This window comes from Fringilla coelebs (genome assembly GCF_963513975.1).
Source record: "Fringilla coelebs genome assembly, chromosome: Z".
NCBI classification, from domain to species: domain Eukaryota; kingdom Metazoa; phylum Chordata; class Aves; order Passeriformes; family Fringillidae; genus Fringilla; species Fringilla coelebs.
In genome coordinates, this window is record NC_140031.1 from 926,378 (window position 1) to 950,653 (window position 24,276).

The window sequence follows — 24,276 nt, forward strand, 5'->3', positions numbered from 1 at the left end:
TGTAGGTCAAATTTCTTCCCCATTAACATCCTCAGAGTTTGTTTGGTTTTTTTTTTTGTCTGATGGCCAAACTCCACCTGTAGTTCCGTTCTCTGCTGACTGATGGCTGGCATCACTTTATTCTGTACCTGTACTCGCACAGGTGCCTCGGAGGGGCTCAAAGTTCAGCGTTTTGGGAACCTGTCCAACCAGGAGGGTATCCGACCACCCTGAAAATGTTAATTTTTGTCCTTGTCATTTCAAGTCGCTATAGAAAAAGAAAGGAAAAGAAGTCCGTTTGACTGCTGTTTGCAAACCTACCATGTACTGTCATTTTCCCCCTCGTACATTTAAGTTTCAAACAGGTCCCAGAGATCGCAAGGCAAGATTAAGGCAGTGTAAGAAACTCAGTATTTCACTCGCGCCTCTCGATCCCCTTAGAAGCACTTCTGAGGCATCGAGGGGGGCCGTGGTTTGTGCTTGCCTTTCCCAGGAAGGCGTTTGGTACGGTGTGGGAAGGGGACGCTCAGGGAGGGAGGAGCAGCGGGGCCGGCGCCCTCACCACCGCTCCTTCTGGTACACCTCCGCCTGCACCATGTCCCCGGGGTGCTCCGAGATGCAGGCCCCGTTGATCTCGTTGAGCTTGTTGTCCGGAAGGTCCTCGGGCTTCGTGCAAAGTTTCAGCGCCCTGGAGATGAAGACGTCCAGGTCGAACTCGGGGTCGGCCTCGCCGCTCACCTCGGCGGGCTCCGGGTGGAGGCGGTGAGGGGAGGAGGGCAGGCTGCGCTCCTGCATCTCCGGGAGAGAGCCGGGGCACTCCAGCCCCGCCTGCGTGCTCTTCACCCACTGGGCGATCTCCAGAAACAGGTTGGACGGCTCCTCTTCCAGCGACAGCTCAGCCGCGGGCGCGATGGTCGCCCTTTTCCAGTGGGACAAATCCAGGATGAGCTTGGGCTCCGAGTAGTGGTGGGGCTTGCTGTCCCTCCACAGCAACTTGTCCAAGTAGGAGGGCGATCCCACTTTGTAATCGCAGGACTTCCCGCAGTCGGCATCAAACACCCGGTCCATGGAGGAGTGGGAGAGCTCCAGGAACCGCTCCGAGCTGCTCTGCGAGTATTTCCGCGGGTCCACCTGCGCCTCCTCCGCCGCGGGCTCCGAGCCGGCGCGCGGGTCCCGCTGCACCTCGTCCATGTCGTGGTGCTTGTCGTGCCGCCAGTCCAGGTCGGAGGAGAGGCTGATGTGGCACCTGCCGAAGACAGGCTGCGTGAGACTCGGGCAGCGCGGCCTCGCCGGCAGCAGCAGCAGCAGCGCCGGGCCCGCCCAGCACGGCCGCGGCTGGCTGGGCCTTCTGCTCGCTGAGCTGGTGTCGTACTGACAGCACAGACAGCCTTCTTCTGCCCTAAAATGTCAGGGGGCCAATGATTTTTATTTATCAAGAGCCTGAGATGCAGGAATGCAAGCCCAACAAGTGGCCCCTTCCTTTAGATGGTGATCACCTCCCCTCCACTCAGGACTAAAATTTGATTAACACCAAAAATTGCCAACCTAACCCTCAGCCCACAGACAGGGACCTTGGCTGAGCCCTTCCTGTTTGGTGACAGAACATAAAAAGACATGAACTTAAAACTGACAGAACCAGAGGACACAGTCTCAAGCTGTACCAAGGGAAATGTAGGTTGGATATCAGGAAAAAGCTTTCCATGGAAAGAGAGATAAAGTTCTGGAATGGCCTGGGATGGAGCCCCCATCCCTGGGGGTGTTTAACAAAGCCTGGATATGGCACTGGGTGCCAGGGCTTGGTTGAGCTGTTGGGGCTGGGTTGCACTCGATGATCTTGAAGGTCTCTTCCAACCCAGTGATTCTGGGAATTCTATGAACAACCCCACTTGAGGCTGGGCATCACCAGTTTGTTCTGGTGTCAAGGACCCAGGGCATTCCTGGAGGGTCCCCTTGCTCAGGGACAGCTTCTCCAGCCAGCTGAAGTCCCTGACTTGCACCTCCCTGACAGCACCCACGGCTCCCCCCGTGACCCCTGGTGCACTGGCTCCTACCTGAGCTGCCTGTGGAACGCGCTATCCCAGCTGCTGGGGCCCTGCCACAGCCACCAGCGGCTCTTCAGGTGTCCCACAGCACACAGCCAAGGCCACCTCCTGTCCCCAGAGCAGCTGGCTCGTGCTGCAGAGCCCACAGCGCGGTCCTGGCTGTCCCCAGCCGGGGCCAGGACAGCCTCAGCTCTCGTGTCACCGCACGGGAGCCGGCGAGGAGAAGGTGACAAGGTGCCTCCAGCAGCCGAGCTGCCGCTCTGGGGCAGGGATGCTGGGGCTGTGGAGATGCACTGGGGGTAGATGTCCTGCTTCCAGCCTGCCCCCCGCCCCACTGAGCCCCCAGACCCCAGCCTGACGCCTCCTCACTCAGGCAAACAGACAGGGAAGGCGAGGGCAGGCACAGGTGCCTTCAGGTAAGGTGTTCAGTGCTGGTGAAACCCAGAGGATGCTGCAGGCATCCTCAGCCAGCTCATCCCCCACAGCCAGAAGGAGCTCTGCAGAAAACTGAACCTCGTTAATTCTTGGTGCTGATTTTGTCCTGCCTGCTCCAGGGCTGGGACTGGCCAGTGACTGGGGTAATCAGCTGGAAGGTGAGAGACCTCAGCTCGAGGCTTTGAGCTGCTCTAAACTTCCAGTACAGCTGCCAGCATGTCAGCTCAGCTCAGGATTTTTTACAAGGCCCCCAGGTCTGTGGCCTCTGGGGTTATGCACCTTGAAAAGTGGTGAATATAGGGCTCCAAATCAGGCCCTGTTCCCAAAAGGCACAAGAATTACATTATTTTGTACCTGTACTACAGGGACAGAGGGCAGAGAGAAGGGCTGCAGAGCCTCTCAGACCCAGATGAAGACAACCTAGGCTGTGAGTAAAACCAAGAGCAGAAGGGTACTGAGGGACTGGGATGTGCAGGCTCAGCTTCTGGTCCCTGTGGAACCCAGGAGGAGCCTCTGGGTTCCAGCTTGGGCTGGATTGCAGCGTGGCACACAGAAGGAAAAGCAGGCTTCTCTCAGGGCTCTGGAACAGGCGTGGTGGAACAGCCATGCCAGAGGTGTTGGGGAAGGTGAAACAGGAAAGCCTTATGGATATGATTGCTTGGCAAAAGATTTTGAGAATATGGAAACTACAAGTGAGATTGAAATGAAAGCAAGCTTTGAGATACCTTAGTTACTGAACAACTGGAAAACAATGGCATGGCTGGCTGAAGGCAATCCCCTTTGGATGGAACAACACCCTCTGCTTGCAGGCAGCTCCAAGGGGCAGAGCAGACCCTGCTGGCTTGGCAGAAGGGGTCCAAAGAGGAGTTTTTAGGGTTTAAAATGTAACACAGCATGGCAATGTAATGATTCTTCAGGCTCTATGTAAATGCTATAGGATTTGTGTATTGTACCAGATTGGTCAGTGAGAATTAGAATGTTCAGCACAGAACATTTATTGTATTGTAACAGGAACCTCGCTCTCTTAGTCTCTTATCCTCTCATCCTCTCTCTCTCATCCTCTTTACCCTCTCTTTACTTCTCTCAGGCCTGCTCTGGGCTGTGGCTGGCAGCTCACAGCAGGGCCCTTTCCAATAAACCCCAAGTTCCACGACCTGGCTCCAGAGATCTCTCATCTCCGTCCGTCCCCACTGTCCCACCCCCCGACTCCTCACCAGCCCAGCTCTGCCTAAAGCCCTGCACAGGACCGGCTCTGCAGCCCAGCCCTGGCCCAGTACCTGTCCCAGTACCTGTCCCAGGTGGACATCTGGCTCTGGTTGGCCTCCATCAGCAGGATGTCATCGATCTCGTCCTCGATGCGGAACGGGTGCTGTGACACCGGCTCGTCCTCGGGGCAGGAGTAGGGGCTCATGTAGGGGTGCTGCAGGCCCATCTCGGCCGTCAGCCGGTCCATGGGGTTAAAGGTCAGAATTTTCTCCAGAAAATCAATAGCTGTGAGGCAGAGACAGACAAGCTCACCGCTCCTCAGAAGCAGAAACAGCTCCCTTGCCACGAGGAGCCCCCCCGGCAAATCCCCCTGGAGCAAGGGATGAGCTAAGGCCAGCCCAGGTGCACCCAAACCAGGCACTCCTGTCCCTGCTGGGGTCCCCTGCCCCTCACGGGAGCTGTGAGCTTGCAGGGGAGCAATGCTGCAGCCCCAGGTGTCACGTCCTGCAGCATGGCCAGGGAAGGACTGCGAGAGCACCCGCAGAGCTGCACGGGACAGCACAGGGGGCACACACAGAGCCACAGCCCCAGAGCAGCACTGAGCTGGGATCCCAGACCTGCACTGAGCTGGGATCCCAGACCTGCACTGAGCTGGGATCCCAGACCTGCACTGAGCTGGGATCCCAGACCTGCACTGAGCTGGGATCCCAGACCTGCACTGAGCTGGGATCCCAGACCTGCACTGAGCTGGGATCTGAGACCTGCACTGAGCTGGGATCTGAGCCCTGCACTGAGCTGGGATCTGAGACCTGCACTGAGCTGGGATCTCAGACCAGCACAGAGCTGGGATCTGAGACCTGCACTGAGCTGGGATCCCAGACCTGCACTGAGCTGGGATCTGAGACCTGCACTGAGCTGGGATCTCAGACCTGCACTGAGCTGGGATCTCAGACCTGCACTGAGCTGGGATCTGAGCCCTGCACTGAGCTGGGATCTGAGACCTGCACTGAGCTGGGATCCGAGACCTGCACTGAGCTGGGATCTGAGACCTGCACTGAGCTGGGATCTGAGACCTGCACTGAGCTGGGATCCCAAACCTGCACTGAGCTGGGATCCGAGACCTGCACTGAGCTGGGATCCCAGACCTGCACTGAGCTGGGATCCCAGACCAGCACTGAGTTGGGATCTCAGATCTGCACTGAGCTGGGATCCCAGACCTGCACTGAGCTGGGATCCCAGACCTGCACTGAGCTGGGATCTGAGACCTGCACTGAGCTGGGATCTCAGACCAGCACAGAGCTGGGATCTGAGACCTGCACTGAGCTGGGATCCCAGACCTGCACTGAGCTGGGATCTGAGACCTGCACTGAGCTGGGATCTGAGACCTGCACTGAGCTGGGATCTGTGTCCTGCACTGAGCTGGGATCTGAGACCTGCACTGAGCTGGGATCTCAGACCTGCACTGAGCTGGGATCCCAGACCTGCACTGAGCTGGGATCCCAGACCTGCACTGAGCTGGGATCTGAGACCTGCACTGAGCTGGGATCCCAGACCTGCACTGAGCTGGGATCCCAGACCTGCACTGAGCTGGGATCTGAGACCTGCACTGAGCTGGGATCTGAGACCTGCACTGAGCTGGGATCTGAGACCTGCACTGAGCTGGGATCTGAGACCTGCACTGAGCTGGGATCTGAGACCTGCACTGAGCTGGGATCCCAGACCAGCACTGAGTTGGGATCTGAGACCTGCACTGAGCTGGGATCTGAGACCTGCACTGAGCTGGGATCTCAGACCTGCACTGAGCTGGGATCTCAGACCTGCACTGAGCTGGGATCCCAGACCTGCACTGAGCTGGGATCCCAGACCTGCACTGAGCTGGGATCCCAGACCTGCACTGAGCTGGGATCCCAGACCTGCACTGAGCTGGGATCCCAGACCTGCACTGAGCTGGGATCCCAGACCTGCACTGAGCTGGGATTCCAGACCTGCACTGAGCTGGGATCTGAGACCTGCACTGAGCTGGGATCCCAGACCTGCACTGAGCTGGGATCCCAAACCTGCACTGAGCTGGGATCCGAGACCTGCACTGAGCTGGGATCCCAGACCTGCACTGAGCTGGGATCCCAGACCTGCACTGAGCTGGGATCCGAGACCTGCACTGAGCTGGGATTCCAGACCTGCACTGAGCTGGGATCTGAGACCTGCACTGAGCTGGGATCTGAGACCTGCACTGAGCTGGGATCCCAGACCTGCACTGAGCTGGGATCTGAGACCTGCACTGAGCTGGGATCCCAGACCTGCACTGAGCTGGGATCTGAGACCTGCACTGAGCTGGGATCTCACCCCAGCACAGAGCTGGGATCTCACCCCAGCACAGAGCTGGGATCTCACCCCAGCACAGAGCTGGCATCCCAGACCAGCACTGAGCTGGGATCTCAGACCTGCACTGAGCTGAGATCTCACCCCAAAAAGGCCCCTGGAAGTTGCTGGGGTCTGACTCCACGCCCTCAGATACACCTGACAAGCACACTGTGTTTCAGACAGCTGATTTCACCTTTTAGGCCCCACTGAAGTGGATTAGATTTACTGCAACTTTTAACAGCCTTTCGCGTGACCGATGCCATGGAATTATTTTACCCATTAATGTTTGAAGAGTTCTGAGTGGCTAAAATAATTTTAGAAAGACTGTGGTGCATGAACTCTTTCCGTGATGACAGGGAATTTAGGTGCAATTAAACCTAAACCTAGAGGGCTTGCTATGATTGCTTTGATGATTCCATTTACTGAGGTTATGTGAAAAGGTAAAATCCTGTCGCTGAAGTTGTTGCTTATCCACTTGATCCTTTCAAGGGAAAGTCCCTTTGAGTTCAGGCAATAAAAATAGGAATAATGCCTTTCTTCAGATACAGCCTCGTACTGAAACCTCCAGGAACATCCCCACCGAAGGTGCAGTTGTGTGAATGGGACAGTTTCTGTAGGGACAGAACCCCTCAGCAGCAAGGACAGCCACACGTGGCTCAAACATTAGAGCTCAAACATGAACCAATTTCTGACAGTCTCCTGTGAGATTACCCCATGGCTCGGACTAATTAAGCAGGAAGGAGTCAATTACTCCATAAGGTCACACCAGCCCACGATGGGTTATATATTGTGATGTCAGAGCGGCAGGGAAATGGCAGTGAGCTGTCCAAGGGGCAGGGGTGACCTTTCCTGCCGCAGCCACAGCAGGCAATGAGTCTGCTGCTGTCTGCTGGGGGCTGGCACAGCCTGGCCAGGCAGAGTCACTCTGCCAGCTGAGCCTGGCCCGAGCAGGCGGCCAGGCCTGGTTTAACCTCAGGAGGAGCTCAGGAGCGCGCTGGTCGGTGTTCCTGCCCGCAGCACCCCGGGAGCTGGGTGTTTGTGAAGGGAAGCCTGTCCTGCAGGGCTGCACAGCCGTGCTCGGGCCAGCAGCACAGCGAGGGGGCAGACAGGGCTTGGGAAGAGCCTCTGGGCTGAGCCCTGGCTCACAGCTCGGCCAGGCACACGGGGAGCCAGGGATGCACCCCAAAGGGCCCTGGAAGTGTGTCTCACCCTGGGGAGCCACCTGTGAGCAAGCCACAGCATCATGAGCGCTGTCCTGCAGCAGCACCTGGGGACAGGCCACCTGCGAGGGGACAGCAGCGGGGACACCTGCGCCACAGCCGGGACTGCCAGGGCTGCGTGTCCCTTTCCCCGGACAGCTCCCTGGCACTCCGGGAAGCAGCTCCGAGGCCCTACCGAGCCAGGGGCCACCACGGTACCTTCACTGTCCACCTCGGGCAGCAGCTGGCGCAGCGGCTTCCGCACCTCCCACGTGCTGTTGATGAACATGGGCATCACCTTCAGCAGCTCCTCCTTGTCCTCCTGGTGGATAACGGGGATGGTCTCCAGGATCAGCTGCATCTGCTCCAGCTCGTGGCCCCCTGAGCGGGAAGGAGAGAGACACAGAGGTTAAACTGGGGTGTGGGGTATTGCCAGCTCAGGGGTGCCCAGGCTCCACCTTTAAAGGAATGCAGGTGTCCAACCCCAAGAGGAAAGGTTTTCTGACTGGCTCCCAGCAGAGTCATGGCTCTGGTGGTGACAATCCCCACGGCTGCCCTGTGCTATTCTGTGTTTTCAGTCCTTTTCCTTCAGGACACATTTATCCGTACAACCCCCAGCCCCGCTCAGGGCTGTCACTGAGAGGAGAGCCCAGCAGAGCCAAGCAGAGCACCTCCTTAGTGAGCACTGTTCCCGCTGTCCAGACTCTCCTGGATGTCACCAGGAGGTGACACCCGTGGGGATTTCCAGCCTCCCCGCACGGGCAGAGGGGCCTGGCCGGAACGCGGAGCCGGAGCCGCGACGCTGAATTTTCCAACCAGCCAGGAGGGCTGCTCGGAAATGCCCCATCCTCAGAGGCAGGGCCAGCACGGAGCAGCCTGGGGCAGCTAAAACAACGGGGATTTTCGGGCTACAGAGCCCCTGGGGGCCCAGCCCTGGATTTCAGGCTCCTTCAATGGCGAGCAGCGCCCGTCCCCTCCACAAGAGGATCAGGAGAGTCAGCCCCACTGATGGGCAGCACTTCTGATCAGACAGGGGAGAGTCAGCCCCACTGATGGGCAGCACTTCTGAGCAGACACAGCAGAGTCAGCCCCACAGATGGGCAGCACTTCTGATCAGACACAGCAGAGTCAGCCCCACTGATGGGCAGCACTTCTGAGCAGACAGGGGAGAGTCAGCCCCACTGATGGGCAGCACTTCTGATCAGACACAGCAGAGTCAGCCCCACTGATGGGGCAGCACTTCTGATCAGACACAGCAGAGTCAGCCCCACTGATGGGCAGCACTTCTGATCAGCCAGCAGGGAGGGAGGGGAGGCCCCCTCACAGGGGATGGGGACCTCTTGCCCTGAGGGAACCCTGTTCGTCTGGAGGTCCCTGGTGTTTGCAGGGGCTCCCCTCCACAGCCCAGAGCTCCTGTGGGTCAGCACGAGTTTTCCAGACTCACACCCGTGGAGCTTGTTGGAACCCAGGGCACTGGGAATGTTTCTCTGTCTGCTCGGAGGGGTCCTGACCCCCAGGGAAGCACTGCCCTTAACCTTCACCCATGGAGAGGACTTCCAAGGCTTTGGGATGGATTGGAGTCCACAGGTGTGTGAAATAGACAATAGAGAATAGTGTAGCTTGTCACAGGGTGAGAAATTTCTTCTTCTTCTTTCTTCTTCTTTCTTCTTCTTCTTCTTCTTCTTCTTCTTCTTCTTCTTCTTCTTCTTCTTCTTCTTCTTCTTCTTCTTCTTCTTCTTCTCCTTCTCCTTCTCCTCCTTCTCCTCCTACCCCATTTCCTGCAGTGCTGGTGGCACAGGGTGATTACTGCCGTGCAGAGGTTACGTGGACAGACGAAGGGTTAGTAATGGTAGAACGGTAGAAATAAAATATGTTTTAAGAGTTAATTGGATAAAAGCGCTTTAGAAGACCTGGAAACCGAACACCTTGGGACCATTTTTGCTGTACTCTCTTGTGTCTGGCGCAGACGGCGTGTTGGACTTCTGATAAGATAACAATAAACAGCAGCCTGAAGACCGAAAAAAGTCCCTCAATCCTGGCACAGAACCGCTGAGAGGAGGTTTTCCCCCATCAGGGGAGCCCAACGAGAGCAGCACACAGGGAGCTGAGCCCCAGCACAGCCCCCTTGGGCAGGGTGGTGGCAGCCAGCCAGGGTGGCAGACTCTCCTCCCATGCTGGCCTGGCCGCCCCAGCAAAGAGGGGTGGGCACGGCCACTCTCGGGCCATGTGGCACAGCTGAGTGGCACGGCAGGGAACTCAGGCAGCCCCAAAGCCGTGCTGACAGAGCCCCAAAGCCGTGCTGACAGAGCCCAGCTGGCACCACCACACGCACGGGAAGAGCAAAGGAGACAAAGGGAGGGACGCCCTTCCCACCTCAGTCCTGGGCAGATTAACTCACTTTCCTACAGAAGAACTAATTTTAGGTCACTCAGAGATTCACAGCGTGACTCCAGGGGAAACTAAAGATATCTACCAGGAAATGAGCACCCTGTTAGCCAGGCTGATTCCCCAGCTGTGATCGAAATTACAGGGTGATAAAAGTCACAAAGCCTTTGTGGCTTTTCCCTCAGCGCAGCCCCAGCACCGCTCACCGAAGGTGCCTGGCAGCCAAAAGACACCAGGTTTAGTCACACAAAGAAGCTGCTAATGCAGCGCTGGAAGCCTTGAACGATGGCTCTCAAGAAACCCCATTCTCTTCCATTATCCTCTGTTTATGGAATTCCCAGGGACCTTTTTCTGAAGGTATTAGCTCCTGAAAAGGAGAACACAAACCAGCGGCAGAATAAATGCAGCAGGCTGTTGTTACCCAGGGAGAGAACGAGGAGCTCCGCACCACCTCTTGGGAAAGAGAGCTCTCTCCAGGCCGGCAGCCCAGCCCCAGGGAAGCCCTGGGAGTAAGCCCTGATCCCACGGGAAAAGCCCCTGTGCCACCTCTAGCTCTTGGCCACAGGCACGGCCCCACCGGTGAGCCCCACGGAGATCTGCAAGGACAGATCCTTTCCTTTTCCCTCCTCTTTTCTCCTTTCCCCCCCTTTACTCCTGTTCCCACTGCTGCTGCTTTTGGCGGAAGAGACACTGGAGGGAGCTGCAGCTGCTCGGCCAGGGACACTCTTCCCTGTTTTCTGTGCTGCTGTGCTGCCGGGGAGCTCTGCCAAGGCCTGCAAGCCAGGTTCCAGCTGCTGAGGATGGGCTGCACTCCGTGGGCTGTGGGACAGCCAGGTTTGCCGTGGCCCCCGGGCCCTGCCAAACCCAGAGCGCCCGGGGAAGGGCCCCCGGGAGGGGCTGGGGTCCCTTTGTGCTGCACATCCGAAAATCTACGTGGGAGAATGGAAGCAGCGAGTGACATCTGCTCCAAATCACCAATCACCTCCATTTACCTGCCTTGCTAAAGCACCCCAGATAGACTGCCGAGTTAATGGTATTGATTCATGCTGAGCACTCGATTTAAACTGCGCGCTGACGCACCCTCCAGAAACCATTTACCCAGGGCAAGCTTGGAGCTTTCCCTGAACCACACTGCTCTCACTGCCCTCGGGCTGCTGGCTGGCTCACCCTGCAGGGAGGGAGGCTGCAGCCCTGGGAATCCCACCCTGCAGGGAGGGAGGCTGCAGCCCGGGGAGCTCACCCTGCAGGGAGGGAGGCTGCAGCCCTGGGAATCTCACCCTGCAGGGAGGGAGGCTGAGGGAGGCTGCAGCCCAGGGAATCTCACCCTGCAGGGAGGGAGGCTGCAGCCCTGGGAGCTCACCCTGCAGGGAGGGATGCTGCAGCTGGCTGGGGTGAGCTCCTTCTCCCAAGCCAAGAGAAGAGCTGCAGCAAAGGTGAATCCGTGTTGCTGTGCAGGTGTTTTTGAGTTTTAGCTGCTCTGGGGGCTGGGCTTTATTCTCCCCCTCTCTGGACTGCAGCAGATAAAAGACACCAGGGCACCCTGCCTGCTGCCAGGCTCCTGCCCTGGCCCTGCTCTGCCAGCTGGCACGGGAGGAGGCCAGGAAAAAGGGGCAGGGGGCCAGAACCGCCCAGGACAATGACATATTTTCAAAGCCACCCAAAAGGAGCTGATATTTTGAGCTTGGTTTTGATCCACACCCGCTAACCAAGCACCCTGCCAGCACCTGGGGATCATTAAGTGATTTCACTGGGCTGGAAGGCAGAGAACAAGGGATGCTCCCAGAGTGAGCCCAGCCTGTGGTGTGCCAAACCTCTGGCTCCCAAATTAATCACCTCAGATTAATCACCCTGGTCTCCACCTGCTGAGGGCTCTCAGGAACCAGCCTGGGGAGGCTCCTCTGTGGCTGCTCTGGCGCAGAGGACAGGTCAATCCCATCCCAGGGCTCCTCCTGCCCCTGCCTTACCGCAAAAGGAGCTTAAAGCACCACCTTGGAGACCTCAGTGGCGTCAGCAACTTTACTTATGCCATGGGATCCGCAAAGAGCAAAAAGAAACCCCAGCTGGGGCTGAGAGAGGGGTCAAGCAGAGCGAGAAAAGCCAGAAATGCTTGGGAGCTGTGCTGGGTGGCCAGGGCGGCTCAACAGGCAGCTCTGGTTCTGCTGTGTGACCTGAGCAACGAGAGACTGCAGCACCTCCCAGCAGGATCAGACAGTGCCCTGCTCCTAGAACGTGCCTGCTCCAAGGAAGCACCGGGAGCAGACAGGTTAAACACACAGCTTTCAAAGCTGAAACCCCCGGACTAGAAAGCCTTGGTGAAACTGAGGACAGAAATAAGGAAGGAAAGGGAGGCAATTTTAATGATCTCTTCCCAAGGGCACTGACTGCGTGTTTTTAAGGTTTCCACCAAAGAAATCTGGAAGCTGGGAGCAGGAGTGGGGAGGCAGCAGCAGAGCAGCAGCAGCTGAGGCTGTGGAGCTCAGAGGTGTGTGAGAGATGTGCGAGGGACACGTCCTCCTCCATTATTAACGGGATGGTGATTTATTTACACAGCTCTGCAAGCAGCTGCTCGCCAAAGGCGCCAAACCTTGGCGCTCAGAGCAGAGACCAGCACGAGAGACAGCCCGGGGGGAGCTGGGCTGGGCTGGGCTGGGCTGGGCTGGGCTGAGCTGGGCTGGGCTGTGCTGTGCTGTGCCGTGCCGTGCCTTGCTGTGCTGCACACCTTGGGCTGCCAGGGGAGCAGCTCCTGCAGCAGCCACAGGGCAGCTGCTGCTCCCACAGGGAATGGCTCCGTGTCCCAGCTTGGGAAGAAGCACAGCTTTGCTCCCGACACAGCATTCTGGGCACTCTTTTAAATACATATTTTCTTCTCAATAATGTCAGAGCTGAGCTTCAGAGGCTGCATTGATAACTCCTTGCTGTGCTTTTGTTGTCTTCTTTTCTGGCACTTCACCTTTACAGCTGCAATCTGTGCTTACAGGTAAATCCTCAGAGTGGGTGGTGGCATTCAGATGTCCTCCCTCAAAGGAAAGGAACAGCTTGGAGACAGCAATCACGATCCAAATCCATGGCACAGAGCACAAACCTCCTGGAACAGGGCACCGGCATCTCCTCTCCTCCCACAGGGGAATTCCCTCTGCCGGGCTAGAAAGCCTGGGAATTGGGTAGCAAGGAAGGGGGAAGGAGAAAAGTGAATCAACAGGAGACAGAAACCTACCAGCGAAGAGCATCCTCCCGGTCAGCATCTCGGCCAGGATGCAGCCGGCTGCCCACATGTCGATGGCCTTGGTGTAGTTGTTGGGCGACAGGAGGAGGCGGGGCGAGCGGTACCACTTGGTCACCAAGCCTTCGGAGAGGTAACCCTGGAACAGCAGGGACAGGGCTCAGCAGGGGGAACAGGCAGCAGAGCACCTCCAGCCCGGGCAGAGAGGGCTCAGACGGGCAGCAGAGCTCCTCCAGCCCGGGCAGAGAGGGCTCAGCACAGGGATGGGCAGCAGAGCTCCTCCAGCCCGGGCAGAGAGGGCTCAGCACAGGGATGGGCAGCAGAGCTCCTCCAGCCCGGGCAGAGAGGGCTCAGCACAGGGATGGGCAGCAGAGCTCCTCCAGCCCGGGCAGAGAGGGCTCGGGCGGGCGGCAGAGCTCCTCCAGCCGTCCCGGTCCCTCCCCACCGCGGCCCCACCGCAGGCAGTCCTGCCCCCCGTGCCTGTGCTGCTGCCGTGGCCGGCTGGGGCTGCCTGCCCCGCGGGAAGCGGGGTCCTGGGGCACACGGGGGGACAGAGGCACCCCAGGGCTCCGCCAGGCAGGGCGCTCGCTGTCTGTCACCACGGTGCTGCAGCACCGCCTGCAAAGGACAGATGGCTCCGGCAGCACAGACCCGCGGATCACACCTGCCCGAGTCATTCCAGGTCACCTCTGGAGGACTTGGATGTATCCTACAAATCCCAATCCCCCCTCACGTGAGACCTTGTCCAGGAAAACAAAAGGGTCAGGGAGGATTGCTGGCACAGCGTGGAAGGACAGCCTCCGGTACCAGCGGCTGTCTGCATGGGAGCAGAGCTGCCAAGGGCCCTCGGCCGAGACTCCTAAAACAAGATCCCACGGGAAAAGTGGAACAGCCCTTCCGGGAGCACCTAGCTGATGTGGGAAACCCTGCTCTTCCCACACTGAGCCTGAGCCTGAGCCTTGCCCAACACATCACCTCCCTCCCTTGTCACGGGCTGCTGCAGCTCTGGCACGGCGAGGGCAGCTCCTGACCCCAGCCCCACTGTGCTGGCACTGAGGATGATGAGGGGCAGCTCCTGACCCCAGTCCCACTGTGCTGGCAGTGAGGATGATGAAGGGCAGCTCCTGACCCCAGGCCCACTGTGCTGGCAGTGAGGATGATGAAGGGCAGCTCCTGACCCCAGCCCCACTGTGCTGGCAGTGAGGATGATGAGGGGCAGCTCCTGACCCCAGTCCCACTGTGCTGGCAGTGAGGATGATGAAGGGCAGCTCCTGACCCCAGGCCCACTGTGCTGGCAGTGAGGATGATGAAGGGCAGCTCCTGACCCCAGTCCCACTGTGCTGGCAGTGAGGATGATGAAGGGCAGCTCCTGACCCCAGTCCCACTGTGCTGGCAGTGAGGATGAGGAGGGGCAGCTCCGGACCCCACCCCCACTGTGCTGTTAGTGAGGATGATGAAGGGCAGCTCCGGACCCCAGCCCCACTGTGCTGTTAGTGAGGATGAGGAGGGGCAGCTCCGGACCCCAGCCCCACTGTGCTGGCACTGAGGATGAGGAGGGGCAGCTCCGGACCCCAGCCCCACTGTGCTGGCACTGAGGATGAGGAGGGGCAGCTCCGGACCCCAGCCCCACTGTGCTGGCACTGAGGATGAGGAGGGGCAGCTCCTGGCCCCAGTCCCACTGTGCTGTTAGTGAGGATGAGGAGGGGCAGCTCCTGACCCCAGCCCCACTGTGCTGGCAGTGAGGATGATGAGGGGCAGCTCCTGACCCCAGCCCCACTGTGCTGGCAGTGAGGATGAGGAGGGGCAGCTCCTGACCCCAGCCCCACTGTGCTGGCACTGAAGATGATGAAGGGCAGCTCCTGACCCCAGTCCCACTGTGCTGGCAGTGAGGATGAGGAGGGGCAGCTCCTGACCCCAGTCCCACTGTGCTGGCAGTGAGGATGATGAAGGGCAGCTCCTGGCCCCAGCCCCACTGTGCTGGCAGTGAGGATGAGGAGGGGCAGCTCCGGACCCCAGCCCCACTGTGCTGGCAGTGAGGATGATGAAGGGCAGCTCCTGGCCCCAGCCCCACTGTGCTGGCAGTGAGGATGAGGAGGGGCAGCTCCTGACCCCAGCCCCACTGTGCTGTTAGTGAGGATGAGGAGGGGCAGCTCCTGACCCCAGCCCCACTGTGCTGGCACTGGGGATGGCGTTTGGGGTGCTTTGCCCTGTTCCAAAGGAGAAGCTCTCAGCAGCATCCTTGGGATGAAGGCCATCACCTCTCTGAAGCAGGGCCCTCCTGCTCCCGAGCCCACCAGGAGATTTGTCCCCAGAGCCAAGTGCTCACAGCCCTGCTGGAGCCAGGGGCCGTGTCTCAGCCTGGGAATAACCCTGGCACCTCCAGGGACCCCTCACTGCCACCCTGGGGCTGGGCATGGATGGCTATTGCATCGGGATAACATTGCAATATCCATAAGCAGCCCTTTCTGTATTAAATATAACACATTAACAGAAGGAGGTGGATGGAAATGCAGCAGGAGCAGCAAAATAAAATTAAGTTATAAAGCCGAATTGCATTTAAATGCCACAAAGCATTTGGAGAATGTAAAAGTGCAATGACAGCATGAACACAGTTCACATAAAAGCTTATTTGAAAACTCCATCCCTACTGATTTAGTTCCACAGGCTGCTTTCAGCTGCACTGTACCTGTCGCTGTGCTGCACAGCATTTCCTGGGATGCTGCAGGATGCATCTCTCCACCTAAACACGGGAGCAGGGCACCACCACAAACACCACCAGGCTGATCATCACACTCCTCTTCCCCCAGTGCAGGTTTTTGTGCCAGCTCCCAAATGTGCGAGTCATTAAGCTTTTAATCATAAAGGGCTCACTTTTAGAAGAACGTTTTAATTTTGGCCTTCTCATGATAAATTGTAATGGAGACTGATTAGCTAAGAAGTTTCCTTTAATGCTGTTACATTTTTGCTAATGCTGCTCAATCAGAACCAGCACAAAAGCCCCCAGGCATTATCTGATCAAACCACCACTTCTCAGCTACTGCAATTATTCCCAACAACGGAGACGCTGGTGTTTATTGGAGAATCCCAGGAAAATAAACTCTGAGGGCAGCAATCCAGGGCAGTTCTTAGCTGGAGCCATTTCCTCCCTCTCCTAGGGAAGGAGTGCCACCCTCCTCGTGGATTTAACACTGCTCATGTGTTTCTCCTCTCTGACAGCAGGAAGGCTCTGAGTTCTCGGGGGTGTCTGCGCCATGCAAAATGCATGAGCAATACACCACAAATATCTCAAAGTCGCAACAAGCCAAACACTTTCCTACCCTCACATCTGGGAGAAAATTCCCTGCGAAAACTCGCCAAATGGACACATCTTCCACCTTCCTGCCGCCACGTGGGGCTCCTGGTGGTGGTTAGTCCTCACCTGCTCCCCTCTCCTGCTGCCCCTCTGACTGCCATCCCCCTGTTTCCATCTGCTGGAAAACCTTGGATCGCCCCCAGCACACCCAGGAAGGACCCACGGAGAGGAGGAACCTGCAGCTGCTCTCCATGCCCCACTCGTGGTCCTCGGAGCCGGACCCCAGCATTGAGGATCCCACCCTGTGCACCCCAGCACTGAGGATCCCAGCACTGAGGATCCCCCCTTGTGCACCCCAGCACTGAGGATCCCACCTTGTGCACCCCAGCACTGAGGATCCCCCCTTGTGCACCCCAGCACTGAGGATCCCCCCTTGTGCACCCCAGCACTGAGGATCCCACCTTGTGCACCCCAGCACTGAGGATCCCAGCACTGAGGATCCCACCTCGTGCACCCCAGCACTGAGGATCCCCCCTTGTGCACCCCAGCACTGAGGATCCCACCTTGTGCACCCCAGCACTGAGGATCCCACCTTGTGCACCCCAGCACTGAGGATCCCAGCACTGAGAATCCCACCCTGTGCACCTCAGCACTGAGGATCCCACCCTGTGCACCCCAGCACTGAGGATCCCCCCTCGTGCACCCCAGCACTGAGGATCCCCCCTCGTGCACCCCAGCACTGAGGATCCCCCCTCGTGCACCCCAGCACTGAGGATCCCACCCTGTGCACCCCAGCACTGAGGATCCCCCTCGTGCACCCCAGCACTGAGGATCCCACCCTGTGCACCCCAGCACTGAGGATCCCCCTCGTGCACCCCAGCACTGAGGATCCCACCCTGTGCACCCCAGCACTGAGGATCCCCCCTCGTGCACCCCAGCACTGAGGATCCCCCCTCGTGCACCCCAGCACTGAGGATCCCACCCTGTGCACCCCAGCACTGAGGATCCCACCCTGTGCACCCCAGCACTGAGGATCCCCCCTCGTGCACCCCAGCATTGCCTCCCAGGGCATTCCACACCAGGCTCTGTGTTATCCCTCCCCTTCCTCGGGGTGGGGAATACAAGGAGGAGCGACTGGAGGTTTGGGAATCGAGACTTTTCCGACTGGGTTCGAGGTCCTGCTGTGGGCAGCACAGCTTCAATAGCTGATACAGCCCTGGCACTTCCCCCTGGCTAAAACCTGGGCCAGATCCCTGTTTTCAGAGGATACCGAGCTCCAGCCCTGCTGCCTGGAGGAAGTGGCTGCAGTGCCATGGGCTGAGAGGTTCTAGGGAGAAATGGCACGGCAGCTTTGGGATCCAGGGTCTAGGGAGAAATGGCACGGCAGCTTTGGGATCCAGGATCACGAGGTCACTGCCCCAGGACCAGGAGCCACCTGGACCTGGGCTGGGCACGGCCTCAGCCCCGAGCTGAGGGGCCGGGCTGGGGAGCCCAGGCACCCCTGGCCATGGCCGAGCGAGGCAGGGCTCCAGCACAAGGATTTCCCCGTTTATGCAGATTCAACCAGACAGAAAGACCGAGAGGCGAAGCATATTAATTAGTTCTAATTAAGATGGAACGTACATCTTTGTGACAATATTCTGTGGATTCAGCACAGCCCTCTCTGCACTGAAGTGGAGTTAATTGAAAAATAGAAGTAGTTTCAAGTCTAAGCCCTTCCATGCTTTTTTTTTTTTTTCCCTTGTGATTTTCAAGTATATTTTTCCTGCTTCTCCTCTAGTCCCCCTGTGACAGCAGCTCAGGCAATGTATAGAGGTGATGAATTCACTACAGGTAGGATTAGCATCGAGTCGTATCAAACAGCACGGCAAGGGAACTGCAAAGCAAAGAGGAATGGATGTTTTCTCAAATTCTTTACACAACACACATTTTGCGTTTTGCCTGTCTCTCCAGAAGGAGAAACAATTCCGGGCAGGTGTGGCTGCATCCCGGTGTCGCCCTGGTGACAGCACACTGAGCCTGCCCTCCACGGGCGCGGAGGGAGCCTGGCACAGCAGGGCAGCACGCGGGGAGCACAGAGCTGCTGGTGCTCCAAAACCACCTCCATCCAACCCCGGGCCATGGGAATTCAGGATCCACCTGCTGCAAACCGAGCAGCCCCACGCCACTGCCCAGGTGTGTTCCACACCACAATCCGCCCTCCTGCAGCCAAAGAGCTGCAGAGGGGCAGACCAGGTGCTCTCAAGCTGGAGATCCATCAGGATGCAGGCACAGCCTGCACATCGTGCTGCCAGCCACAGACGCGGTCGGGATTTCTGCCGCTGCACCCGTGGGAGCCGGATCAGCTCCTGGTGCAGATGGGGGGCTCAAAATAGCAACAAGCCCAAGCTTTTGGAATAATCCTGGAGCAGCAGCAAGCTTTGGCCTCTCCACAGCAGGGTTTTTAACCCATTTATAAAGTGCAGACCAGGCAGGTCTGGGAGGCGCCGTGGAGATGCCAGGTTTGTGGGGACGTTGCTCCACAGGAGGACAGCAGATAGGCTGGTGTGTGTGTCCCAACACAGGGGGACAGCTCTGGTTTTGGGAGGGCAGAGGGCCTTCCTCCAGGAGCACGGACCATCACGGCCTCGTCGAGGCCAGGGCAGGACAAAGGAGCTGGAGTCAGAGCAGGGAGGTGAGCAGGGCTGCACAGGCCATGGGCTGGACACGCAGGGTGGTCCCAGGAGCACACACCCCACAGCAGGAGCACACAGCCCCACAGCAGGAGCACACAGCCCCACAGCGTCACCTCCTCTGAACCCTCCCCTGCACCCCCAACCTGGAACTCTGACAATTCACAACTGAAGGAGGACCTCAAAGCTTCGAGGATGGTCTGTGAAGTATGCACCACAACAACGCCCCCTAAAAGGGCTGACACACCTCCATGGGGTGGGGTTTCTGCCAATTAAGGGCGTAATAATGCTGCCAGCAGGCAAAGGGAGAGCAGGTCCTCTGGGAACGCCGTGCCAATGTCCCCGGGTGCTTTGGAGCACTCAGAAAGGACAATCTCTCTTGCACAACACAGGGAGGGTGAGGACTGCTTCGGTTCATGGCCGTGTCACCCAGGGATGGCATTCAGTGAGTCTGTGTGTCCCTGTCAGGAGAGATCTGCTGTCCTTCCCAGACAGGACCACCCCCGGTGCTGGGGATCCACTCCCCACGCGGGATGCACAGCTGGGGATGAGCCTGCCCTACAAAACATGGATTATTTTACAGCCCGTGCCTCCACTGCCTTCATGCCAACGCCTACTGCGTGACTCCGCTGCTGCCCTGCTCCACACAAGCCGAGGGAGCTCAGGGAGGAGAGCAGAGCACCTCCCTGCTGCAGCTCTGCCCTGCTGCCAGGGCGGGCACGGAGGGAGCTGAGCACTCCGGGAGCACAGGGCGACATCCGGGTGGGAAGGGCGGGATGGAGGGAGGGAGGGAGGGAGGGAGGGATGGATGGATGGATGGATGGATGGATGGATGGATGGATGGATGGATGGATGGATGGATGGATGGGTGATGGATGGATGGATGGATGATGGATGGATGGATGGATGGATGGATGGATGGATGGATGGATGGTGGATGGATGGATGATGGATGGATGGATGGATGGATGGATGGATGGATGGATGGATGGATGATGGATGATGGATTGATGGATGGATGGATGGATGGATGGATGGATGGATGGATGGATGGATGGATGGATGATGGATGGATGGATGGATGGATGGATGGATGGATGGATGGGTGATGGATGGATGGATGGATGATGGATGGATGGATGGATGGATGGATGGATGGATGGATGATGGATGGATGGATGGATGGATGATGGATGGATGGATGGATGATGGATGGATGGATGGATGGATGGATGGATGGATGGATGGATGGATGGGTGATGGATGGATGGATGGATGATGGATGGATGGATGGATGGATGGATGGATGGATGGATGATGGATGATGGATGGATGGATGGATCAATGGATGGATGGATGGAGGGATGGGAGATGGGCAGCTGGCCCAGGAGCCTCTGCAGACACACGGGCAGGGACAGGATCGTGGGGCAGGCAGGGCCCCCCGGCTGCAGACAGAGGGAGCACCAAGGAGGATTCCAGTGGGGAAGGTGGGATGAATGCGTTTCCCAAGGGGATGAAGGGTAGTGAGCAGGAAATACCCAGCTTTGCCTGTCCTGCACAAGAATAAGGACCTCGTGGAGGCTGGGAATGCTCCCTTCTTCACCTCCAACCCCCCTTCTCTCACAATTTGGACAGGGCGAAGTGTTCAAACCACAAACAGCAGCCGCAGGAAAAAGGCACTAATGTGGAGATGTTCCAGAGGGATGAACTCCCAGGGATAAAGAGCAGGGTGGTGGAAAAGAGAGGAGCCTGCACCTCTGGGTGGCGAGAGCGTTGGGGAAGAGACAGGATGAGAGAGAGATATGGATGAACATATGGATCAGCTCCTGAGGGCTCTCTCCTGCTACACCTGCTACACCTGCCCTCAAGAGATGTCTGCAAGTACCTGAGCCTCGAACCTCACCTGTCTGAGACAGGGATAAACTGGTTAGGCCTGAGCAGCCTGGGAAGGTGCAGACCGAGACCTGGACGTGACCATGGTAGCTGGAAATCCCTTTTGTTCACTCTGGAGAAGCTTCAGACAGAGAGATGTCCTCATGCTGCTCTTACCACATGGAGAAAGGTATGAGCAGCAAGAACAGCCAAAATGTGGGAGAGACAGAGCCAAAGCTGCTCTGCTTCGCTGCTGGGGAGGCGAGCTCCTCACTGTGCCTCAGGGCATGCCCCGGGGCTGGGGAGCTCTCCCCTCCTCGTTATCCCAGCTCAGCATCCCCCAGGGCTGGGGAGCTCTCCCCTCCTCGTTATCCCAGCTCAGCATCCCCCAAGGTTGGGGAGCTCTCCCCTCCTCGTTATCCCAGCTCAGCATCCCCCAAGGTTGGGGAGCTCTCCCCTCCTCGTTATCCCAGCTCAGCATCCCCCAGGGCTGGGGAGCTCTCCCCTTCCACCACGTTATCCCAGCTCAGCATCCCCCAAGTTTGGGGAGCTCTCTCCTCCTCGTTATCCCAGCTCAGCATCCCCCAGGGCTGGGGAGCTCTCTCCTCCTCGTTATCCCAGCTCAGCATCCCCCAGGGCTGGGGAGCTCTCCCCTCCTCGTTATCCCAGCTCAGCATCCCCCAGGGCTGGGGAGCTCTCCCCTCCTCGTTATCCCGGCTCAGCATCCCCCAGGGCTGGGGAGCTCCCCCCTTCCACCACGTTATCCCAGCTCAACATTTGGCTGAGGAAAGTCACATAAACAAGACATCCTGCCAGGCAAGGGCTCTCTGTCAGGTGGTGTGTGTATTCCAAGCTGTGTTTAAAATTCTGCTCACAATCCAGCGTGGCTCATATTTGCCATTTTAACACTCAGCAGGACGGTGTGGGGTTTGGGAAACATCAGGTCCGAAGAGGTGTGACCTTTGAGACAAATAACACCACAGCAACCTGCAATGGTTTGTGTTAGCAGAGCCCAGCCATTAGTGTAAGCATATTCCAGACACAAAACATGCCGAGAGGAAAAAAATCCACGTGCTCAAGATGACAAAGAGCTCTCAGGAAAGGCTCTCAGGAAGCCATGAGGACAGAGGTGGAGCTCTGTGCTGCCTTCAGAAGTTTGGATCTGCTGGGTCTCTGGGGTAGTTAATTGCCCAAAGGGTGCAGGATTCACCTGCTCGTGGGCACCTCTGCCCCAGCACGGGCTGGGCTCTGAGGGTCCCTGCTCTGCCCAGGCTGGTGCCTTGGAGTGGCTGCCTGGATCAGAGGCTAGACAAGACTGAGAGAACAAAGTGGGTGAGCGTTAAAAGCCCTCCAACACCTCGGGCAGTCAGAGGCCTCACCCGAGGTGGACGATGGTGACGAGTTTTTCCCACAATTATTAGTTTTGTCTATTTATGTACCAGGGGTTAATCCTCCAATACAGCTTCAGGTAATGAAGTCACACACTCCTAGTTTGCTCCCCCCAAACTTTTGTTTGTCCTTTTCAGGGGACTGAGGCTGTAGGGTATCCTTGGATCTCAGGCCCAGAGGGATTGTTCTGCCTGCCCAAAATGTGAAGCCAGCACCTAACAGTCTGTGTGGAGTTTAGAGCAAAGCGCTAAAGCAGTACTGGATTTGAAAAATATAAAAACTAAAATCCTAGGACATGGAGGGGGGCCCAGGGTGGAGGCCCCACAGCCTCAGACTCGGGATGCCCCACTGCTCTGCCTCCTGCTGCTGGCTGCTGCCAGAGCACGGAGCTCATCAATCTGAGGGAGCCTGGAGGGGGAGCGGAGCTTGAAAGAGAAACAGCGAAAGGAATTGATTTCTCCGAGCCGTCTCTGAAGTGCTGGACATCAAAGGCAGGGCTGACCCATGTCCCACCCTGCTGTGGCCCTGCCTCTGCAGGGCCTGGCACCAGCCCTGGCAAACCCAGCCCTGCCACCAGCAGGGATCCCCAGCAGCTGACATTATCTGCTGCTTCCCAGCAGCATCCAGCTTTCTCTGCACACAGGTGGGCTGCTTTGCACTGATGCTCCAGCCTCCCACCCCGTGAGGAACTGGAGGTACAGTGGCATCTGGCAGAGGTAAACACCAACAGGAAGCTGCAGCCCTTGACAGCTCCTTCCACTGCACTGGCTGTTATTGAGGCAACAGGGAATTGCCTGGAAATAGCAATAATTCTGCAGCAGACACGAACAGATGACTCCTACCCTGAGCCCACAGTCCCTGACAGCATGATGTTCCTCAAATCAGAGACTTTCTGTGTTCATGTAGCCTGCCTTGTTTGAAGGGGTTTTCTCTGGGAGTTACCTGACTTTAAACAAACAAATCAAACGTCTGAAGAGCTGGGAGCCTCTTCCTGAGCTGGGCCCAGCTCCTCCATGGTACACCGAGTGCCAAACAGCAGAGGACTTCGTGTGTCACTGGGACCTGAACCTCAGATAAAGGATTTGCCTCAGCCTCAAAGACCCACCCCTCTCCCACTATGTTAAATGAATGTAAATCAAACAAAATTGGGTTTTTAAGAGGCTGGTTGGCACCGAAGTGAGGACAGAGCCCCGCAGAGTGGGTGTGGACATGCCAGGCCCCCTCTCCATGTGCTCCCAGCAGCTTGTGCTTTTTAACAGCAGCAGAGCAAGAAACACAGAGCTTAGTCACTCAGATGCAAGCAAACACATGCCTCCCCACAGTCCACTGCTGAGACAGTGTGTTGGATAGATATAAAGCGATGGGAGGCAGCAGAAGGGCTTCCCATGCCCTCTTCAAAGAGCCCTGGGGACTCAGGCAGAGCTCAGCGCATGGGCTGTGCTCAGAAAACACGGAAGGCCAGGCTGGACAGGGCTCTGAGCAATCCCATCTGGTGGGAGGTGTCCCTGCTCGTTGCCAGGGTTTTAAATGTCCCTTGCCACCCAAACCGTGACTCCCTGGACACGTGTCACGGCTTGGGGCAGAGCGGCCACCAGCAGTGGTCACCCAGCGGGGCTCACAGCTGCCTACAGAGGCTCCAGGAGCAGTGTCCCTGGAGCATCCCCCACGGCCAGCCCACCTTGTGCGAGTAGTGCTGATCCACGATCCTGGCCAGGCCGAAGTCGCCGATCTTCAGCACCAGGTCCTCGGTGCTGATGAAGATGTTGGCCGGCTTGAGGTCGCGGTGCAGCACGTTGGCCGAGTGGATGTACTTGAGCCCGCGCAGCAGCTGGTACATGAAGAGCTTGGCGTGCTCCTCGGCCAGCTTGCCCTGCTCCAGCAGCCGCGCCAGGTCCGTCTCCATGTACTCCTGCACCACGTACACCACGTTGAACTTGAAGAAGTCCCCGCGCAGGCGGGCGCCCTTGGGGCCCAGCACCTCGTAGACCTTGACGATGTTCTCGTGCTCGAGGCGGCGGATGATCTTGATCTCGCGGAAGGCGTGCTTCACGCTCCGCGCGTCGCCCAGCGTCAGCTTCTTGACGGCGACCTTGCGGCAGCTGCGGCTGTCCAGCGCCGACAGCACCAGCCCGTTGGCCCCGAAGCCCAGCGGGCGGAAGTTGACGAAGCGGCAGCCCAGGTCGTAGCCGTACATGCTGGCCAGGCAGTCGCACTTCTCGGCCAT

General features: G+C 58.0%; 1 protein-coding gene across 3 annotated transcripts; it reads right to left on the minus strand.

Moving 5' to 3' along the window:
- Positions 1 to 537: 537 nt before the first annotated feature.
- MAPK4 (mitogen-activated protein kinase 4) lies at positions 538 to 24,276 on the minus strand (the record flags this gene model as incomplete). 3 transcript variants are annotated; one of them, XM_084225033.1, is made up of 5 exons in its annotated part: positions 538 to 1,213; positions 3,734 to 3,947; positions 7,448 to 7,603; positions 12,822 to 12,966; positions 23,731 to 24,276. In XM_084225033.1, 5 exons carry the CDS (start codon positions 24,274 to 24,276, stop codon positions 538 to 540), a joined length of 1,737 nt encoding a protein of 578 aa, XP_084081159.1. The 3 variants fall into 3 exon arrangements, with proteins under 3 accessions (XP_084081159.1, XP_084081157.1, XP_084081158.1); XM_084225031.1 differs by having other exon boundaries at positions 538 to 1,225; positions 3,746 to 3,947; positions 7,442 to 7,603; XM_084225032.1 differs by having other exon boundaries at positions 7,442 to 7,603.